The following is a 17,519-nucleotide window of genomic DNA, read 5'->3' as shown; positions in this document are numbered from 1 at the left end:
TAACTGTGAGCACTCAAATATAGATAGGAGAAGACAAGTCCCCAGATGAAGGCTGTGCCAAAACGTGCGTGGAGGTTGGTACCATCCTGGTTTATATTTAGTATGGGTATGTATTGCGGATCCTTAGGGTAAGTTCACACGTAGGATTTTGTTGCGGAAAAATCGCAGCATAGTACAGTAGCAACGTGGATTAGACACGCTGCGTAAATTCTGAGTGGATAAATAGCACAGAAATTGACCTGCGGTGTGTTTTTTTTAATCCGCAGCATGTCAATTGTATTTGCATAATTGCTGCTTATTTGTTGCAGCTTTTCCTCATTGAATTCAATGGGGAGGTAAAACCTGCAACAAATAGCAGATGTTGCATGTTTTTGTGGCAGAAAAGCAGCGATTTCGCCACAAAAAAAAACGCAATTCAGAAAAAAAAAAAAAATCTTATACTTACCCAGAATTTTGTGTTTCTTTGTCCCAGCTGGACCCCCGGGATGACGTTTCATCGCATGTGACTGCTGCAGCGGGAATAAAGTCTTTTCCATAGGATAATTAATGCCGACGTTCAGTCTCATGTTTTTTTGTAGGTTTTATGTGACATAGCGGTGCGCATTATCCTTATCACTGTGTTTAATACCCCTGTACTGTGACATCACTACATTATCCCTGTACTGTAAAATTAACGTGTTTAGTCGTTACTTAGGGTGTGTTCACATCAGCGCCACCCTTCCGTTTATGGAAAGGCCAATGGAAACCATAGCTTCTATTTGCATTACCATTGATCTCAATGGTAATGCTTCCGTTGCATATGGTTTCTGTTTTGGTTGGTGGAAACAATAGCGCAGCTCGTGTCCCCCTCAGGATGCATACAAGGTCCTGATGCAGAGTAGTGGAAGGACCTTAAATGTGACGCAACATTCAACATCCCCAGTGCCGCCCGGCGTCATCACATTGCAAGAGCCGCGGCATGGAGAGGGAAGCAAAGAGGAGTCGTGGGGTTTGCATACACACACATATATATATATACATGTGTTATTATTTTTTCGATGTACTTATTTTAGTCTGATCGGTAGTCTGAATCTCAGGGGGGGGGGGGCTAGGTACTTTTCCCCTAGATATTAATCATTTTAATGGCATTATTGAGGACAGAAGTTTTCTGTTATAATCAATAATCCTTCTAAGGGTAATGTCATACCGGCAATTTGTCACTGATGGTTTTCCACAGCAGGAATAAAAGCAAACGCTCTTCCTTCATGAAATATGAAGGAGAGATTCTGCTGACGAGGAAAATGACTACTCTGAAAAATTGCATTTCTTATGGATTTGAGGTTTCACATAAAGATACAAAAGGCATCGCTATAAAGTTACATATATTCTACGAACAAAACAACGCCGGAGGAATATGGAAAAGAACAAAACGCAGATAGCGGTATTAATATAACACGGCAAGCTTGGTGTATAGACAATTTAAAGGCCAGTAATGATACATTTAGAGTTCTGTGCATCTGCCTTGCTATATTGGGTTCCTACGTCATAACTTTTTTTTCGACTGTTAATTTCTCTCTGTTTGCCAATATTTATTAACCTTAATTAGCCAAAGATACTTAAAGGAATGCATTATATATATATATATTTTTTTTATTATTTATTTATTTTTTACCCTAGGTTTTTTTTTTATTTACCAACAAGAACCAGATAGTGAAACATTTGTTTGTTTCTAATCTGGTTTTATTTTGGGATTGTAGATTTTTTTTATTCTATATTCTGTACTTGATTATGGGGAGAGCCACCTTGCCTGAGCCGGTGCTATGCTCTGTTAACAGCATTCACAGTTCTGCTTTCCGGCAACCAACTTGCTTTTTGCCTTACCGTACTGGCCAGTCTGCTGACTGCATCTCTCCATAGCGGAGGTTACCAAGACACTTGTGTGAATCTGGCCTTGATCTTCCCAAAGACAATAGGTATTTTCAAATGGATCTCGCCAACTCAGACAGTTGCCATTGAAGGAATTTGTCTGCATTGGGTAATGCCGGTTTGTTAGCGGGACCCTGCAAAAATAAGCATATGAAATGGTGTCCCACCGCTGAGCCCCCGGGATTAGCTGTAATTGGTGGGGGAGCATGGCAGCAAGTGTTCCCACCTGTAGTGCCACAATGGGGAAAATGAAGCATTACACGATACCCATTGAAATCCATTGGCTGTCTGGGTCCTCCAGAGAGAGGGGGTCTTTCAGAATGATATTACCTATCCTATTGTTTTCCTGAAGAGAAGTGTCAGCGCAAGAGTCAGGCTCATTTCCGTCACTGATTTGGCCAAGCTTACATGTTGATGGTCTTTCTGCCAAAATTATAAATGCCTATTAACTATTTATTCCGCCTTAAGACTCATAAATCTTTCAAGACACTCAGACTAAGATAGAAATCAATATTACATATAGTCCTGTGCTTTGCAGGCAACAAGATAAAACATTAAGGAATCAATGATAGCGTATTTTAATATTCTGTATTATATATATATTACAGAATTTTAGATATATTATGTCACACAAAAACATTGCACTGTAACGGAGGAATAACAGCTGCAGTACGCTTACGGAAAATCGTTTTTTTGGCTGCAGAGTTTATGCGCACTGCAAACATATAAATGATTTATGCTCCTGTGTGCCCTACTTTCAGTCGCCTCACAACGATCAGTTCAAGACAAAGTTTTCTTCCCAAGAAAAATACAGGCAAACTCAAGATCATCATATTTATTTTATATACGAATCATGTATAAGGAGCCAGTGTATTCTGCAGCTCTGTACACAGAGGGGTTAATGTAGCAGGTTAAAGGGGTTAATGTCAGTGTGGTAATTTTTGGGGCTTTGTAAAAAGCAGGTTGTGATATACAACAACCTTTGGAGGAAGGAAGGGACACCCCTTGGTCGCAACAGAGCCGCATGTAGGAGAATGTGTGGCACCCCACATAGGCACTCAGCTTGTCGACGTATGGTTCTCCATACACGGCTGTATTATGAACCAGCTCCGTACTACAGCATCTGATGGAACATTGACGAAAAACAAATTGTAGAGTCATAAGGATCAATCGGAGGCATACAGAAGGTACAGTAGAGCCCCATAGAAGTCTATAGGTGCCATGTTACAGAGAATGCCAGGGCCCCCCATAGCAATCGCGTTGGGGACACATGGTATCACAGCCCCACATAATTTTTATGATTTAAAGGTTGGTGGTTTCTGGTTTGGTTTCTTCCTCCCCACCCCTCTTTTATTATTACAGTTGGTATTTACCTGCATGGGTCAGGTTCAGGTCAGCTGTACAGGAATGTACGAGCAGGTTCTGGAATTTTCCACCTTGCGCTCGTGAAGCCCGCGCTTTTTACTGATTGGATAATGAGCAGCAACGGCGGGAAGATTTCCTGTTTAAATGCTGGTGTCCGGCAGTGTTCCGGGCCGTTTGAAGAAGATTCAAGACAAGCCCTGCCCAGCCCTGCCCTTTTTTAAAAGGGCTTCCCTGTCGCGATGTTTACTAGTGGGGTTTAGTCTCCCAGCTAATGCTGGGGGGACTTGGTTCAATAATTTGATGATGATTGATTAATGAATTTTCAATAATTTTATGGTTATGTTGGATTGAATTATTTATTCTTGGGTAACCCTTAATAAACATCGCGGCCTATATTTACAATTATAAAGTTGTGGTTGTCATTTATTTGTATGTTTAACCCCTTGCGTACCTTCGCCGTAATAGTACGTCGCTGGCCGCATATGCCAGCGTACCTTCGCCGTACTATTATGTCGAAGGATCAAACTGTCACTATGTGAAATCACAAAGTGATAGCGACATGGCGGCAGCTGTCAGTGATAGCTGACCGCCTCTGTTGCCGGGCTGGGGACAGATCTGCATGCCCCGATGTCGGCGATTGCTGTGATTGGTCAGTCTTTAGAGACTGACCAATGACAGCTATCTATGACGTAGGAAACCGGAGAAAGCTCCTGTCAGCGTCTCTGATCTCCTCATTTCTGTGAGAACTGTGAGGAGATCGGAGAGTGACAGAAATACAGTCAAAAAACATCGTTTTTAGTGCCCATCTGCCCTTTATAGTGCCCATCTGCCCTTTATAGTTCCCATCTGCCCTTTATAGTGCCCATCATCCCTCAGAATATAACTAATATTATTCTTTAGTGCCCATTAGGGCCCAGCAGCCCTCTCCAGTGCCCACCAGCCATCTTTAGTGCCCACCAGCCATTTTAGTGCCCACCAGCAATCTTTGGTGCCCACCAGCCCCCTTTGCTGCTCATTATAGTGCCCATCAGTCCTCCCTAGTAACAATCAAACCTATATAATACTTTTCTTTAGTGCCCATCAGTATATTAGCCCCCTTTAGTGCCCATCAGCCCTCTTTACTGCCCTACCCTTTAGTTCTTCATAAAAAAAATATAAAAAAAAAAAAAAAAAAAAAGTTTTAGTAATTTAGTAGTAATTTTGTGTGCTACTTTTGCACGTCACAGTTTCCTTGCCAATACTGTTCAGGAATTTAGTTTTGCACGTCAGGGTTAGTGCAGTGTTATTACACACCCATAATGTCTCGTCTATTTAGCGTGGAGGAGGCATATGCCATTTTATGTTCAGATACAGAAAGCGCCAGTGAGGGTGGATCTGAGTTTGTGTTATCCTCCTCCAGTGATGATGAGGAACCCCCTCAGAAACGAAGCAGGGCTAGTGATCCGAATGAGCCCAGCACAAGTGACCCCAGCACCAGTGACCCCATATGGCTACCGCCTACCTCTTACACACCTGAAATTCCTGCGTTTACCTCTGCCCCTGGCATAAAAATAAATCCAACTGACTTTCAGGAAATAGATTTTTTTAAATGTTTTTTTTCGGATACTTTAGTTGACCTAATGGTTGTGCAAACAAATTTATATGCACAACAATTCTTAGGCAAAAATCCGACATCCCATTATGCCAGAACCCAAGCTTGGCACCGAACCAATGCAAATGAAATTGCAACCTTCTGGGGGCTCTTGCTCCACATGGGCCTTGTAAAAAAGCCAACCATCAAATCGTATTGGTCCACAGATATTTTGTACGATACACCTGTATTCCGTGCTGTGATGCCGCGAAAACGTTTTGAGGCCCTTTTAAAGTTTTTGCACTTTGCTGACAATGAGCAGTGCCCCCCCCCCCCCCCGATCATCCAAATTTTGATAGGCTGTTCAAAATTAGGCCCATCATCACATATTTTAATTTGTTTTTTGCAGAAGTTTATGTTCCTGAAAAAAACATAGCCATTGATGAATCTTTAGTCCATTTCAAAGGACGGCTTCATTTCCGACAATACTTGCCAAACAAAAGAGCCAGATATGGCATAAAAATATATAAACTGTCCGAGAGCCAGTCTGGATACACACACTCCTTTCGTGTGTACGAGGGGAAAGACAAACAGATTAGTCCCCCAGAGTGCCCCCCAGTTCTTGGCACAAACGGTAAAATAGTGTGGGACCTGCTGCATCCTCTGATGGATAAGGGGTACCACCTATACCTCGACAACTTCTATACCAGCGTTCCGCTTTTGAAGTGCCTTGTTGAAAGGAAAACAATGGCCTGTGGCACTGCTCGCAGGAATCTAAAATACCTCCCAAAGCCTTTTCTTGCTGAGAAACTGTCGGGTTGGCGAAACCAGGGCACGATATGATGAAAATGTGCTCCTGGTAAAATTCAGGGACAAAAAAGAGGTCCTCATGCTCTCCACCATGCATGGCAACACCACAAGCCCAGTTTCAGTGCGTGGAACAAGCACCACTGTTTCAAAGCCTGTATGCATACAGGCCTACAACAAGCATATGGGAGGGGTGGATTTGGGAGATCAACTAATGAAGCCATACTGTGCCATGCGAAAGACGAAAGTATGGTACAAAAAAACTGTCCGTATATTTAATTGAAATGGCCCTCCTTAATTCTTTTATTTTGTACCGAAGTGCTGGCAATCGTTCTAGGTACCTCGAGTACCTTGAAAAAGTAATTAAAAAATTAATTTTTAAAGACCAAGAGGAAGGAGCGAGTAGCAGGGCTTCAGGAAGTGAGGCAAATAGAATTGTCCCTGGCCAGCACTTCCCCAGTGAAGTCCCCCCAACGAAAAAAAAGAGCCATCCACAAAAACGATGTCGCGTGTGCGTGAAGAGGGGTATCCGAAAGGATACAATATATCAATGCAGCACTTGCCCCTCCAAACCAGGGCTTTGCATGAAAGAATGTTTCAGAATTTACCATTCTTCAGTGGACTACTAATTTTTTTCATGCCATTTTCAGGATGTCCATATAAACTTCATCTTACATTTTATGTCACCTTCATTTAAAAATTGTCCACTTGTGCACCAATTGGATATATAAAACAAAACAAAAAATCATTATACCCCTAGATGAATACCACCATGGTGGCCCAAAATCACCCAAGCAAAAACTAGGCCTTGAAGAGCCTCATGGTACACCTTCACTTCCGGGCCTCACCGTGTGCCTCAATACAAAAAGGTCCTATATAGGGTATCAATGAACACAGGAAAAAAAAAAGAATGAATTGTGAGTTCTTTTTTTTCTCATTGGTGCTTGATACATCCCCAAAATGTTTCATCAAACCCACGCGTTTGTAAAATAAATAAAAATTCTACCAATTTTGTTTTAATTCCTAATCTGAAAAGTAAAATTTCTCACTATACCACTAGATGAATACCTTGAGCGGTGTCGTTTTCTTAATTGGGTCACATCTTGTGAGTTTCCTCTATATTGGTACCTCATGGGCTCTGAAAACACAATATGATGCCTGAAAAATATTCCAGCAGAATCTGTGATCAAAAACCAAATGGTGCTCCCTCCTTTCTGACCCTTGCCATGTGCCCATATAGCAGTTTACAGCCACATATGGGGTATTGCTGTAATCAAGAGAAAATGGGTAACAAATTGAGCAGTGCTCTTTCTCCTATTGCCCCTTGTATAAATGAAAAGTTTGGGGCTTAATCAACTTTTTATTGGAAAAAATGCAATTTTTCACTTTCACTGCCCAATGTTTATGACTTCTATGAAACATCTGTGGAGTCCAAATGCTCACTACACCCCTAAAACAAAATCCTCAATGGGTGTAGTTTCCAAAATGGGGTCACTTCTTGGCTGTTTCCACTGTACTAATACCTCAGGGGCTCTTCAAATGCAACATGGCGCCTGAAAACCATTCCAGCAAAATCTGCGCTCCAAAATCCAAATGGTGCTCCTTCCCTTCTGAGCAGAAGTTTATGACCACATATGGGGTATTTCCGTAATCAGGAGAAATTGCTTTACAAATGTTGGGGTGCTTTTTCTCCCTTTTTCCTTGTAAAAATGTGAAAATTCTATGTTTTTTCAGAAAAAAAGTATATTTTCATCTTCACAGACTAATTTCAATAAATGCAGCGAAAAACCTGTGGGGTCAAAATGCTAACTATACCGCTAGAAAAATTCCTTGAGGGGTATAGTTTCCAAAATGGGGTCACTTTTGGGCGGTTTCCACTGTTTAGGTCCCTCCAGGGCATTGCAAACATAACACGGCACCGAAAACCATTCCAGTAAAATCAGCACTCCAAAATCCAAATGGCGTTCCTTCCCTTCTGAGCCCTGCTGTGGGTCCAAACAACAGTTTATTACCACATATGGGGTATTGCCGTAATCGGCAGAAATTGCTTTACAAATGTTGGGGTGCTTTTTGTCCTTTATTCCTTGCAAAAATTCGAAATTTCTACGTTTTTCAGAAAAAAAAGTATATTTTCATCTTCACAGACTAATTCCAATAAATGCAGCGAAAAACCTGTGGGGTCAAAATGCTAACTATACCACTAGAAAAATTCCTTGAGGGGTATAGTTTCCAAAATGGGGTCACTTTTTGGGGGTTTCCACTGTTTAGGTCCCTCCAGGGCATTGCAAACATAACACGGCACCGAAAACCATTCCAGTAAAATCAGCACTCCAAAATCCAAATGGCGTTCCTTCCCTTCTGAGCCCTGCTGTGGATCCAAACAACAGTTTATTACCACATATGGGGTATTGCCGTAATCGGGAGAAATTGCTTTACAAATGTTGGGGTGCTTTTTGTCCTTTATTCCTTGCAAAAATTCGAAATTTCTACGTTTTTCAGAAAAAAAAGTATATTTTCATCTTCACAGACTAATTCCAATAAATGCAGCGAAAAACCTGTGGGGTCAAAATGCTAACTATACCACTAGAAAAATTCCTTGAGGGGTATAGTTTCCAAAATGGGGTCACTTTTGGGGGGTTTCCACTGTTTAGGTCCCTCCAGGGCATTGCAAACATGACACGGCACCGAAAACCATTCCAGTAAAATCAGCACTCCAAAATCCAAATGGCGTTCCTTCCCTTCTGAGCCCTGCTGTGGGTCCAAACAACAGTTTATTACCACATATTGGGTATTGCCGTAATCGGGAGAAATTGCTTTACAAATGTTAGGGTGCTTTTTGTCCTTTATTCCTTGCAAAAATTCGAAATTTCTACGTTTTTCCAGAAAAAAAGTAGATTTTCATTTTCACAGACTAACTCCAATAAACATAGCAAAATACCTGTGGGGTCAAAATGCTAACTATACCCCTAGATAAATTCCCTGAGGGGTGTAGTTTAAAAAATAGGGTCACTTTTGGGTGTTTCCACTGTTTTGACACCACAAGACCTTTTCAAACCTGACATAGTGCCTAAAATATATTCTAAAAAAAGCAGGCCCCAAAATCCACTAGGTGCTCCTTTGCTTCTGAGGCCTGTGTTTCAGTCCATTATCACACTAGGGCCACATGTGGGATATTTCTAAAAACTGCAGAATCTGGGCAATAAATATTGAGATGCGTTTCTCAGGTAAAACTTTCTGTGGTACAGAAAAAAATGTATTACAAATGAATTTTGTAAAAAAAAATTAAATTTTCAAATTTCAGCTCTACTTTCCTTCAATTCCTGTAAGACGCCTAAAGGGTTGAAACACTTTCTGAATGCTGTTTTGAATACTTTGAGGGGTGCAGTTTTCAAAATGGGGTTTTTTATGGGGGTTTCTAATATATAGGGCACTCAAAACCACTTCAGAACTGAACTGGCCCCTGTAAAAATAGCCTTTTGAAATTTTCTTGAAAATTTGAGAAATTGCTGCTAAAGTTCTAAGCCTTGTAACGTCGTAGAAAAATAAAAGGATGTTCAAAAAACGATGCAAACATAAAGTAGACATATGGGAAATGTGAAATAGTAACTATTTTGTGTGGTATTACTATCTGTTTTACAAGCAGATAGATTTAAAATGTGAAAAATCATAATTTCTTCATATTTTCTCTAAATTTTGGTGTTTTTCACAAATAAGCAATAAATTTATCGACAAAATTTTTTCACTAACCTAAAGTACAATATGTCACGAGAAAACAATCTCAGAATCAATTGGATAGGTAAAAGCATTCCGGAGTTATTACCACATAAAGTGACATGTCAGATTTGAAAAAATGGGTCTGGTCCTCAAGGCCAAAATGAGCTGGGTACTCAAGGGGTTATATGTTGGGGTTTGTGTTACATGTACACAGTGATAATACCGCCACGTGAACTAAGGCTCTGTTTACAATACTGTTATTACCAGTCGGTCAGGGATTCGGGTATTTTCCACATAAAAGATAGCGCGGTCTACAACACCATTCTTACTGTCAAAAATACCACAACCTTATGGATCCTATTTATTATAAGCCAATGAAGTCCATCAAAATTTGTCAGTATCCAATCAAAAATGGATCCTGTGTAACTGCTATGACTGCATTAGAAACAGAAGCCATGTCACTAGTGTGAATAGAGCGTAACGCTAGCTTGCCCTCCGCAAGCCCAATGATCAAAGAGAGTAAGAGGAAGAATCCGGGCAGTGCTCATCTTTTTAGGTTTAACCCTGTGCGGATTGATTCTAACCTCTTTCGAAGGGAATCCTTTAAATTAAGTAATGACAGTCTATAAATGCTATCACAGCTCATGATAACACTGTAATGAAACAGACAGATGATTCTAGACTCCCAGCCATACATAAGCTCTATTTCTAAACCAATAAAATCGCACATCAAACATAGGTCACACTTTCTATGGCAACACTTTATGGTTCATTGGAAACAGTAAGTGAGGACAACTTCTGTAAAACACAGTGGAATATGTTGGCGCTATAGAAGCAACATACATAAGGGGAACAGATCCGAAATCTGATTGGCCACTGCTTTACTTTTTGTCTGTAGCAGTAGTGGGGGCGATCATAAGAGACTGAGAAGTTGTTTTTAATGTGGGCCTTCTGGGGTGATTATATTGTAAGTGATCTACAATATAATACGAAATTGAGGCTGGAAATTCACTTAACGTATTTAGTCCACTATTTTACTCAAGCAAGACCCTCTATTTCAGAGACATTTAATTTGATAAGCACTTTGGCCCTGTTCACAGAGGTTTTTTGCAGGCAGAAAAATCTATTCTATCTACAGGGGGGCCGTGTCTGGCACCATCTACAGGGGGGCCGTGTCTGGCGCCATCTACAGGGGGGCCGTGTCTGGCGCCATCTACAGGGGGGCCGTGTCTGGCGCCATCTACAGGGGGGCCGTGTCTGGCGCCATCTACAGGGGGGCCGTGTCTGGCGCCATCTACAGGGGGGCCGTGTCTGGCGCCATCTACAGGGGGGCCGTGTCATCCACCACAGGGTCTCCCTCTTGACTTTCATTGTTCTCAGCCTTTTGGTTTGTCTTGCAGCTTCTGCCGCCGTGATGAGAAAATGTTATAGCCAAGATAGGAAAAGTAACATAAAGACGATATAACCGGATCCATAATATCTGTAATATCCAGACAGTCCAGAGATCCGCAGTGAGAATGTGCGCATGTTATTTGCAGAAGGATCTGGCCGTGATTTGATGTGTTTATGCGGGATATTGGGCGTGGTTAGGGAACGTGGCTTAAAATGTCCCTCTTTTCCGAATTCAAAAGTTGGGAGGTATGATATAATTAAAGGGGTTTTCCCATCAGAGACATTTATGACATATCTACAAGATATGTCATAAACGTCAGATAGATGCGGGTCCCACCTCTGGGAGCTGCACCCATCTCTAGAATGGGACCGCTTAACCCCGTTCTACTGCTCTGTGTTGTGGCTAAAGTGTTTGATTTCCGACCATAAATTACGGAAACAGCGTAGCTCAATGAGCTACGCTGTTTCCGTAACTCCCATAGTAGTGAACACGCATCTATCGGACACTTAGGACATCCTGTGGATATGTCATAAATGTCTCCGATGGGAAAACCCTTTTCGGTCTTCTCTCCTGGATCCAATTCTGGTTTTAGGTTACAAAATGCAGACAAAAACTGCAGCAAATCTGCACAGCTGAACGAACCCAGCCTTAGGGTATGTTCACAGTTTTTTGCAGGCAGAAAAATTTACCTCAAACTTCCTTCAGGATTTTTGAGGCAGATGTTGACCTGTCTGTGCTCTTTGCCGCGTTTTTTGTGACGTTTTTCGGCCGCAGCCATTGAGCGCTATGGGCAAAAAAACAAAACCACTTTCTCTGGCTCCCATTGATGTCAGTGGGAGGTAAGAGACGGAAACGCTTAAAGAAAGAGCATGCCGTTTTTTTTCCCCCACAAGCGTTTTTTTCCGCTCCCGGGAACAAAAAAAAAACGTCTCTGCCTCCCATTGCAATCAATGGGAGGCGATTTCAACCGATTTTTGGCGTGGTTTCCGCACCAAAAAAACTCAGTGTGAACTAGACCTAAAGGTATGTTCCCACACACAAAATACGCTGCAGATTTGCTGCAACAGAATCTAAAAAAAAAACGCTGGTAAATCCGTCACAGAAATCCTCACAAAAAAGTGCCTTTTTGAAGCGCAAATTGCTAAAGGTTTTACCTGCGGATTTAGTGTCAAGCTTTGATTGTAGTAAACTATATATCCAGCGGTTTTCAGCTGCGTACGCTACAAATCTCAACTTGCATATTATAGTGCGGAATTTATGCTCCTCATTGAAGTCTATGACCCAAAAACACAGCATCTCTGCACAGCGTTGCCGACGCTCTGGCCAGGGATTCCGCTCTTAGAGGAAGCCCCTGACATCCCTGTCCATATATTGGCAGTGACACACCCCCTGTAGATAGCGCCATTAGGGTTCCCTCTAGGAGTGGAATCCCCAGCGAGAGCGTTTCTGGCACTCTGGCAAGGGATTCCTCTCCTGGAGGAGCCCCTGACGTCAATGTCCATATATGGATAGTGACGTCAGGAGCTTCTCCAAGAGTGGAATCTCCGGCCAGAGCATCGGCAACGCCCTGGCTCGGGATTTCACTCCTAGAGGGAGCCCCAATGGCACTATCCACAGGGAGGGGGTTTGGGGTCTGGCCGGGGATTGCAGTCCAAGAGGAGTCCCTGACGTCACAGTCCATATATGGATAATGATGTCAGAAGCTTCTCCAGGAGCGGAATCCCTGGCAACTCTGGCCGGGGATTCCACTTCAGAAGGAGTCCCTGACGTCACTATCCATATATGGACAATGATGTCAGGAGCTTCTCCAGGAACGGAATCTCTGGCCAGAGCGTCGGCAATGCTCTGGCTGGGGATTTCACTCCTAAAGGGGGTCCAAATGGCACTATCTACAGGGAGGGGGTGTGTGTGGCACTATCTACAAGGGGCACTGAGTGTGGCACTTTTACCTGTCATTATAAAGGCAGGAGGGGGGTTGAACTGGGGAGCGACGTAAGAGCATTTAGGTACAACGGTAACGCCTTCATTGCACCTAAATGCTAATTAGCATAAACTTAATAAAATTGATTTCTCTACAAAGGAGGCAGTAAGCAGAAAATGAAAATAAACGCTAGAAACAGGTTAGTCTGCTCTACAATACACAGGTACCAGTTTAATACGGACATTCTAGTGACAGACTCCCTTTAACAAATAAGGATATTTATTTTAAGCCTTATAGGTCCTGAAAAAAAACATGAAAAAATAGCTGAGGTATGCAAAGCTGTTAAAAAGATATTGGCGTGTAAAGCAATGCATACCCAACATGCAGAATTTGGCCTGAGCATTGAGGCATCAATGATCCTTGGTCCTGAAAGGGTTAAGCATTGACTCAAGCGCACAGTTAATTAAAGCAATAGTATTTGTAAATATATTTCTCTTAGGCCTTACTCACACGAGCGTGCGTGTTTTGCGCGCGGAAAAACGCAGCGTTTTTCCTGCGTTGCAGTTCTGTCTGGCATCAGTGTACAGTGCGCGTCTGCATTTTTTACGCAGTATGTCATCAGTATGTCACACGTTTTTATGTCAGCAAAAAAACTGAAGGAGGTGGTTTCTTTTTTGCTCACCATTTCTTTAGCAACTGGTGCGTGAAAAACACGGATGACGCCCATGTGCTGTCCGTTTTTTTCATGCACCCATTGACTTCAATAGGTGCGTGATGCGCAAAGAATAGGACATGCAGGACGCATGCTGCGTGAAAAACACTAAATGTCCCCATTGAGTTGCATAGGTCCGTGTGACATCCGTTGTTTTAACGCACGCAACACGGACGTGAAATACGCTCGTGTGAATAAGGCCTTAGTAACAGTCCTATATGTCTTACATATTCATCAAGATTAATACCCTTTCTTTCTTAATACAACTGTAGAAGAATAGCAAGTCAACCAAGGTCACTGTAAAACGACACATTCCAATATACTGTCAGCCGGGGCTTATAGAATTCCTGGAAAGCCGCAAGTTGTGTAAACTAATGAAAACATTGAATACATACATTGAAATGTATTTGTAGAAAACAATAAGTCATTTATGACTTGATTCACAGTAAAAGTTTTTGATATAAAGTTATATTATAAAAACATGGTGAAAAATATATGAAAACATTAAGGCCCCATGCACACGGTATTTTCAACTATACCGAAATACTGTCTGTAAATACGGATCCGTAGACATCTGTATTTCATCCGTATATACGGATCCGTAACAAAAGAATGAGGATGCAAATTATGTCATCAGCATGTTGCATAGCAACGCTTCCATAAATATATACGGATGCACATCAGTAGCCGTCCGTATTTACGGAAGCTCCCATAGACGTCTATGGACGAGTCCTTGCCGTAATTACTGACAAGAATAGGACAGGTTCTATAATTTTTTTCAGCACGGACACTCATCAGTAAAAAAATACGGAAAGGTGTCCGTGGCCAATATAAACTAATGGGTCCGTAATTACTGATTAAAAATATGGTTGCGTGCATGGAGCTTAAGGCCTCATGCACACGGCCGTGCCTATAATCACAGCCCGCGATTGCGGGCATAGCCGGCTGCGGGCCGCATTTTCGGGCCGTGCTCCCCATACAAAGTATGGGAGCATGGCCCATAAAATACAAAAAGTAGGACATGCTCCATAATTCCTGGCACGGTTCTATGGAAAGGTGTCCGCGGCCAATAGAACCAGGTGGGTCCGTAATTGCCGACCGTATTACGGTCGGCAATTACAGAGATTTTTTACAGTCGTGTGCATGAGGCCTAAAGCGTACCTAACTTTTCAGGTGACTTTTTAGAATAAGCGGTCATGTGTGTACATGAGGAATAACACTATCTCTGGCCATTATATGACGTATTCTGCATTATTTTGCAGTTTTCCGCTCCGCAGGCTCTCTCTCTAATTCTCTGAACTAGTGGGCGGAGCCTAACGGGTATCATGTCTTTCACACTACACATATAGAAGAGGAGAATCCTGCTCTCTTATCTTTATATATAAAAGGATATATAGAGGAGATTATACAGCAGTAATCAGCAGTGTAGCTGAGAATCCAGACTGGGGTGACATATAAAAGTGTGTGTGCGTGTGCGTGTGCGTGTCCCTGCTCCCCCCCCCTCACCTCTACATAGTCTTCTATGGGCAGTGTGTCTTTGTCTCCTTACTGCTCCCTCCTCCTGTGTGTTTCTCTCTCTGCGCCCTCCTCCTCCTCCCCTCTCTATAGACTTCTATTGGCAGGTTGAGAAGTGACACACCTACTTCCTGCAGTCCCTCTCCTCTGCAACTAGAGACAGATTTTGCTTGACAACAGGGGGTGGACAGCAGATTACAGGAAGGGAGACACCTAGTGGAAGTAACTTCACAGCGAGTTTGCATGAATAAAACAACAAATTTTAACAGGAAGTAAATTATAAATTTGATATATATCATGTATACGATTAGATTAGCATCGTTTGTTTGAAGAGTTAGTGTCCATTTAAATGATCGTTCTGTGCGCAGGATACAAAGCTGTAAACCCGAGTGATTGTGGAACAAGCTGCAGCTTACCCTGGGTCACACAGAAAATACTACTCTCCTTTGTACTAGAACGGAAAACTGTTAGTCACATCCCAATAATCATACCTGCATTTTATTTTATTTTTTTTACAGCATAACAAATCTTAATGGAAAGCAATAGATTTTTTTTGTAGAACAGTTTCTTTATTGGCTTCAATGGTAAAAATATTGGAATGTCAGGTTTCTGGTTTCTGTCTTTTTGTTATGTTTTTAGAAGGCAAAATTGCATAGCAGACCATGGGCCCATTAATAAAAACTATTTCTCCAATTAATTTTTTTTGCAAAAATGATGGAACAGAATAAGGTTAGGAAATCCACCAATGTGAACAGGGCCTTACAAGAACATCAGTGGTAAATAGGTGCCCATAGCTCCCACTACCCTCCTGAAAAAACTGTGCCCCAAGTGACAATTGATTTACAATTACCATTATAAACTACCAGCCAGGGTTTATAGAATTAAAGGGATTCTGTGCCCACATGAATATTCTGCCCGTATGACCATCACCTCCAAACAGCTATTGAACTACAGATACCAATATACCCAGGGCTTACAAAACCTCACGTGTTTCATGTAAATATTCCATCATGTTCTTGTACAGGAATAGTAAACTCCTAGTCACACCCAAATATTGCAGTGCCATACCCAACGTAGAACTACAAGTACCAACATATCGAGGGTTGTGAAAGAAGCATTATGGAAACTATAGAGAGCATCAGTGATGATTCTTTTCACATATCCGACTGCTCCAGAGCCACAAGTTGTCAGATGATAAACTAAGACACTTCTGATGATTTCTAATATCCTGAATATAGTTCAAAAGGAATAGCAAGCAGTGCGGCTCCCAGGCAAGTGTGGCACTACAAGTATCACCTTACCCAGGGCTTATATCACTGCTGAAGAGTCATAGCTTCATAGCTGTGAATGTGTCAAAATCACAAGTGTTTCTTGCAACATAAATACCCTGCCCTGACTTTGCATAAACATTTTGCAATGCCAACTTGTCACAGTCCAGTAATGTAGCACTCACTGTAGAACTACAAGTGTCAGCATAACCAGTGCTTACACAGCTGCTAGAGGTTGTCGAAGTATAAACTGAGTGGGGAGGGGGGACTAGCAGCAAAGCTTAGTAACTCCCAGCATCACATGAGGATTGTCTGCACATGATAAACATCACCCTCCCGAGTTCCCTTGGTACCTGCCCAGCGTTGTGCCCTCTAGGATGAGTGTAGAGGAGAGAGGTCCAGAAGCTCCAGGATTTCTTGTGGTTGAGGAGATACTGTTCCTCCGGCCGGGCTCCATGCCTCCCCTCTCCAGCCGCTTATATGGTCAGTTGTAGGGAACTCCATGCAGGGATCTCCCAACACAGGCAATGGAGGGACGGACGGACGGCAGTGACGTCACGGGAGGAGGCAGCGCTGGATACAATGTAACAGTGTGCACACAGCAGCGTCACATACTGTATACCCGGCAATGAGAAGAAGAATATCCTGTCCTCGCTCTACAATGTGGATCTGGCAGGCTGCGGTCACACCCCATAGAGCTGGTTAGGCCACCTCTTGTGGATGGAAGAGCAGCGTTATAATTATTATCTCCTGTCACAGAGGCACGCCGGCATGATAATACCCGACCAACTGCTTCACGTCTTTCTAAGAACCCTGAGATCACAGTCGGGGAGAAGAGAAAAATCGGAAATGTCAATTTTGAAGCAATTGTAAACATTGTATTTCTGCCTAGATTAGGCTACAACTCCCAGAATGCAATGTAGGGTGGAGCATGGCGAATACTGATTTCTATTAACCCACTAGGGGGTGCAGGATTTTAGGCACTAATATCCAGGCTGCTTTTATGTCACTTTTACTCTTAATGATTATATTGTCACCTGTTATGCTTCTTATTGTACTTGGGGATTTCTTTCCTTCAGCTGAATTCACACACAGCGTTTTTGTAGCAGTTTTAATGCGTTTTTGGTAGCTTTTTTGTGTGTGCTTTTTTAGGCTGGATTCACCATGTTTGCCAACCTCCACTTCAGAAGTTTTTGGACAACAGCTAAAAATCCCGGACAGACCAAAATCATTGCCTGTGCAGTGTTCTAGGAGTGACTCACCAATCACAGCTCTGCTTGAATTATACACATAAAATTGCTGGCTTCTCGCTTTTCTAGCACACTCCACACCTGTACCCCATTCTCTAT

The 17,519-nt window shown here is 42.3% G+C and overlaps 1 protein-coding gene across 2 annotated transcripts in view; it reads right to left on the bottom strand.

Moving 5' to 3' along the window:
- KLHL5 (kelch like family member 5) overlaps positions 1-17,070 on the bottom strand; it is a 65,722-nt gene extending 48,652 nt beyond the window's left edge. Inside the window, exon 1 of one of the 2 annotated variants that reach the window (XM_075859166.1) lies at positions 16,524-17,070. In XM_075859166.1, coding sequence (XP_075715281.1) covers positions 16,524-16,627 — 104 coding nt within the window. In that variant the 5' untranslated portion in view covers positions 16,628-17,070. The remainder of the gene's footprint in view (positions 1-16,523) is intronic. The other variant, XM_075859177.1, reaches the window with a different exon arrangement.
- Positions 17,071-17,519: the final 449 nt, after the last annotated feature.

This window comes from Rhinoderma darwinii, chromosome 1, assembly GCF_050947455.1.
Source record: "Rhinoderma darwinii isolate aRhiDar2 chromosome 1, aRhiDar2.hap1, whole genome shotgun sequence".
Lineage (NCBI taxonomy): Eukaryota > Metazoa > Chordata > Amphibia > Anura > Rhinodermatidae > Rhinoderma > Rhinoderma darwinii.
Note: the sequence above shows the minus strand (reverse complement) of the source record. Positions and strands in the feature narration are given on the sequence as shown.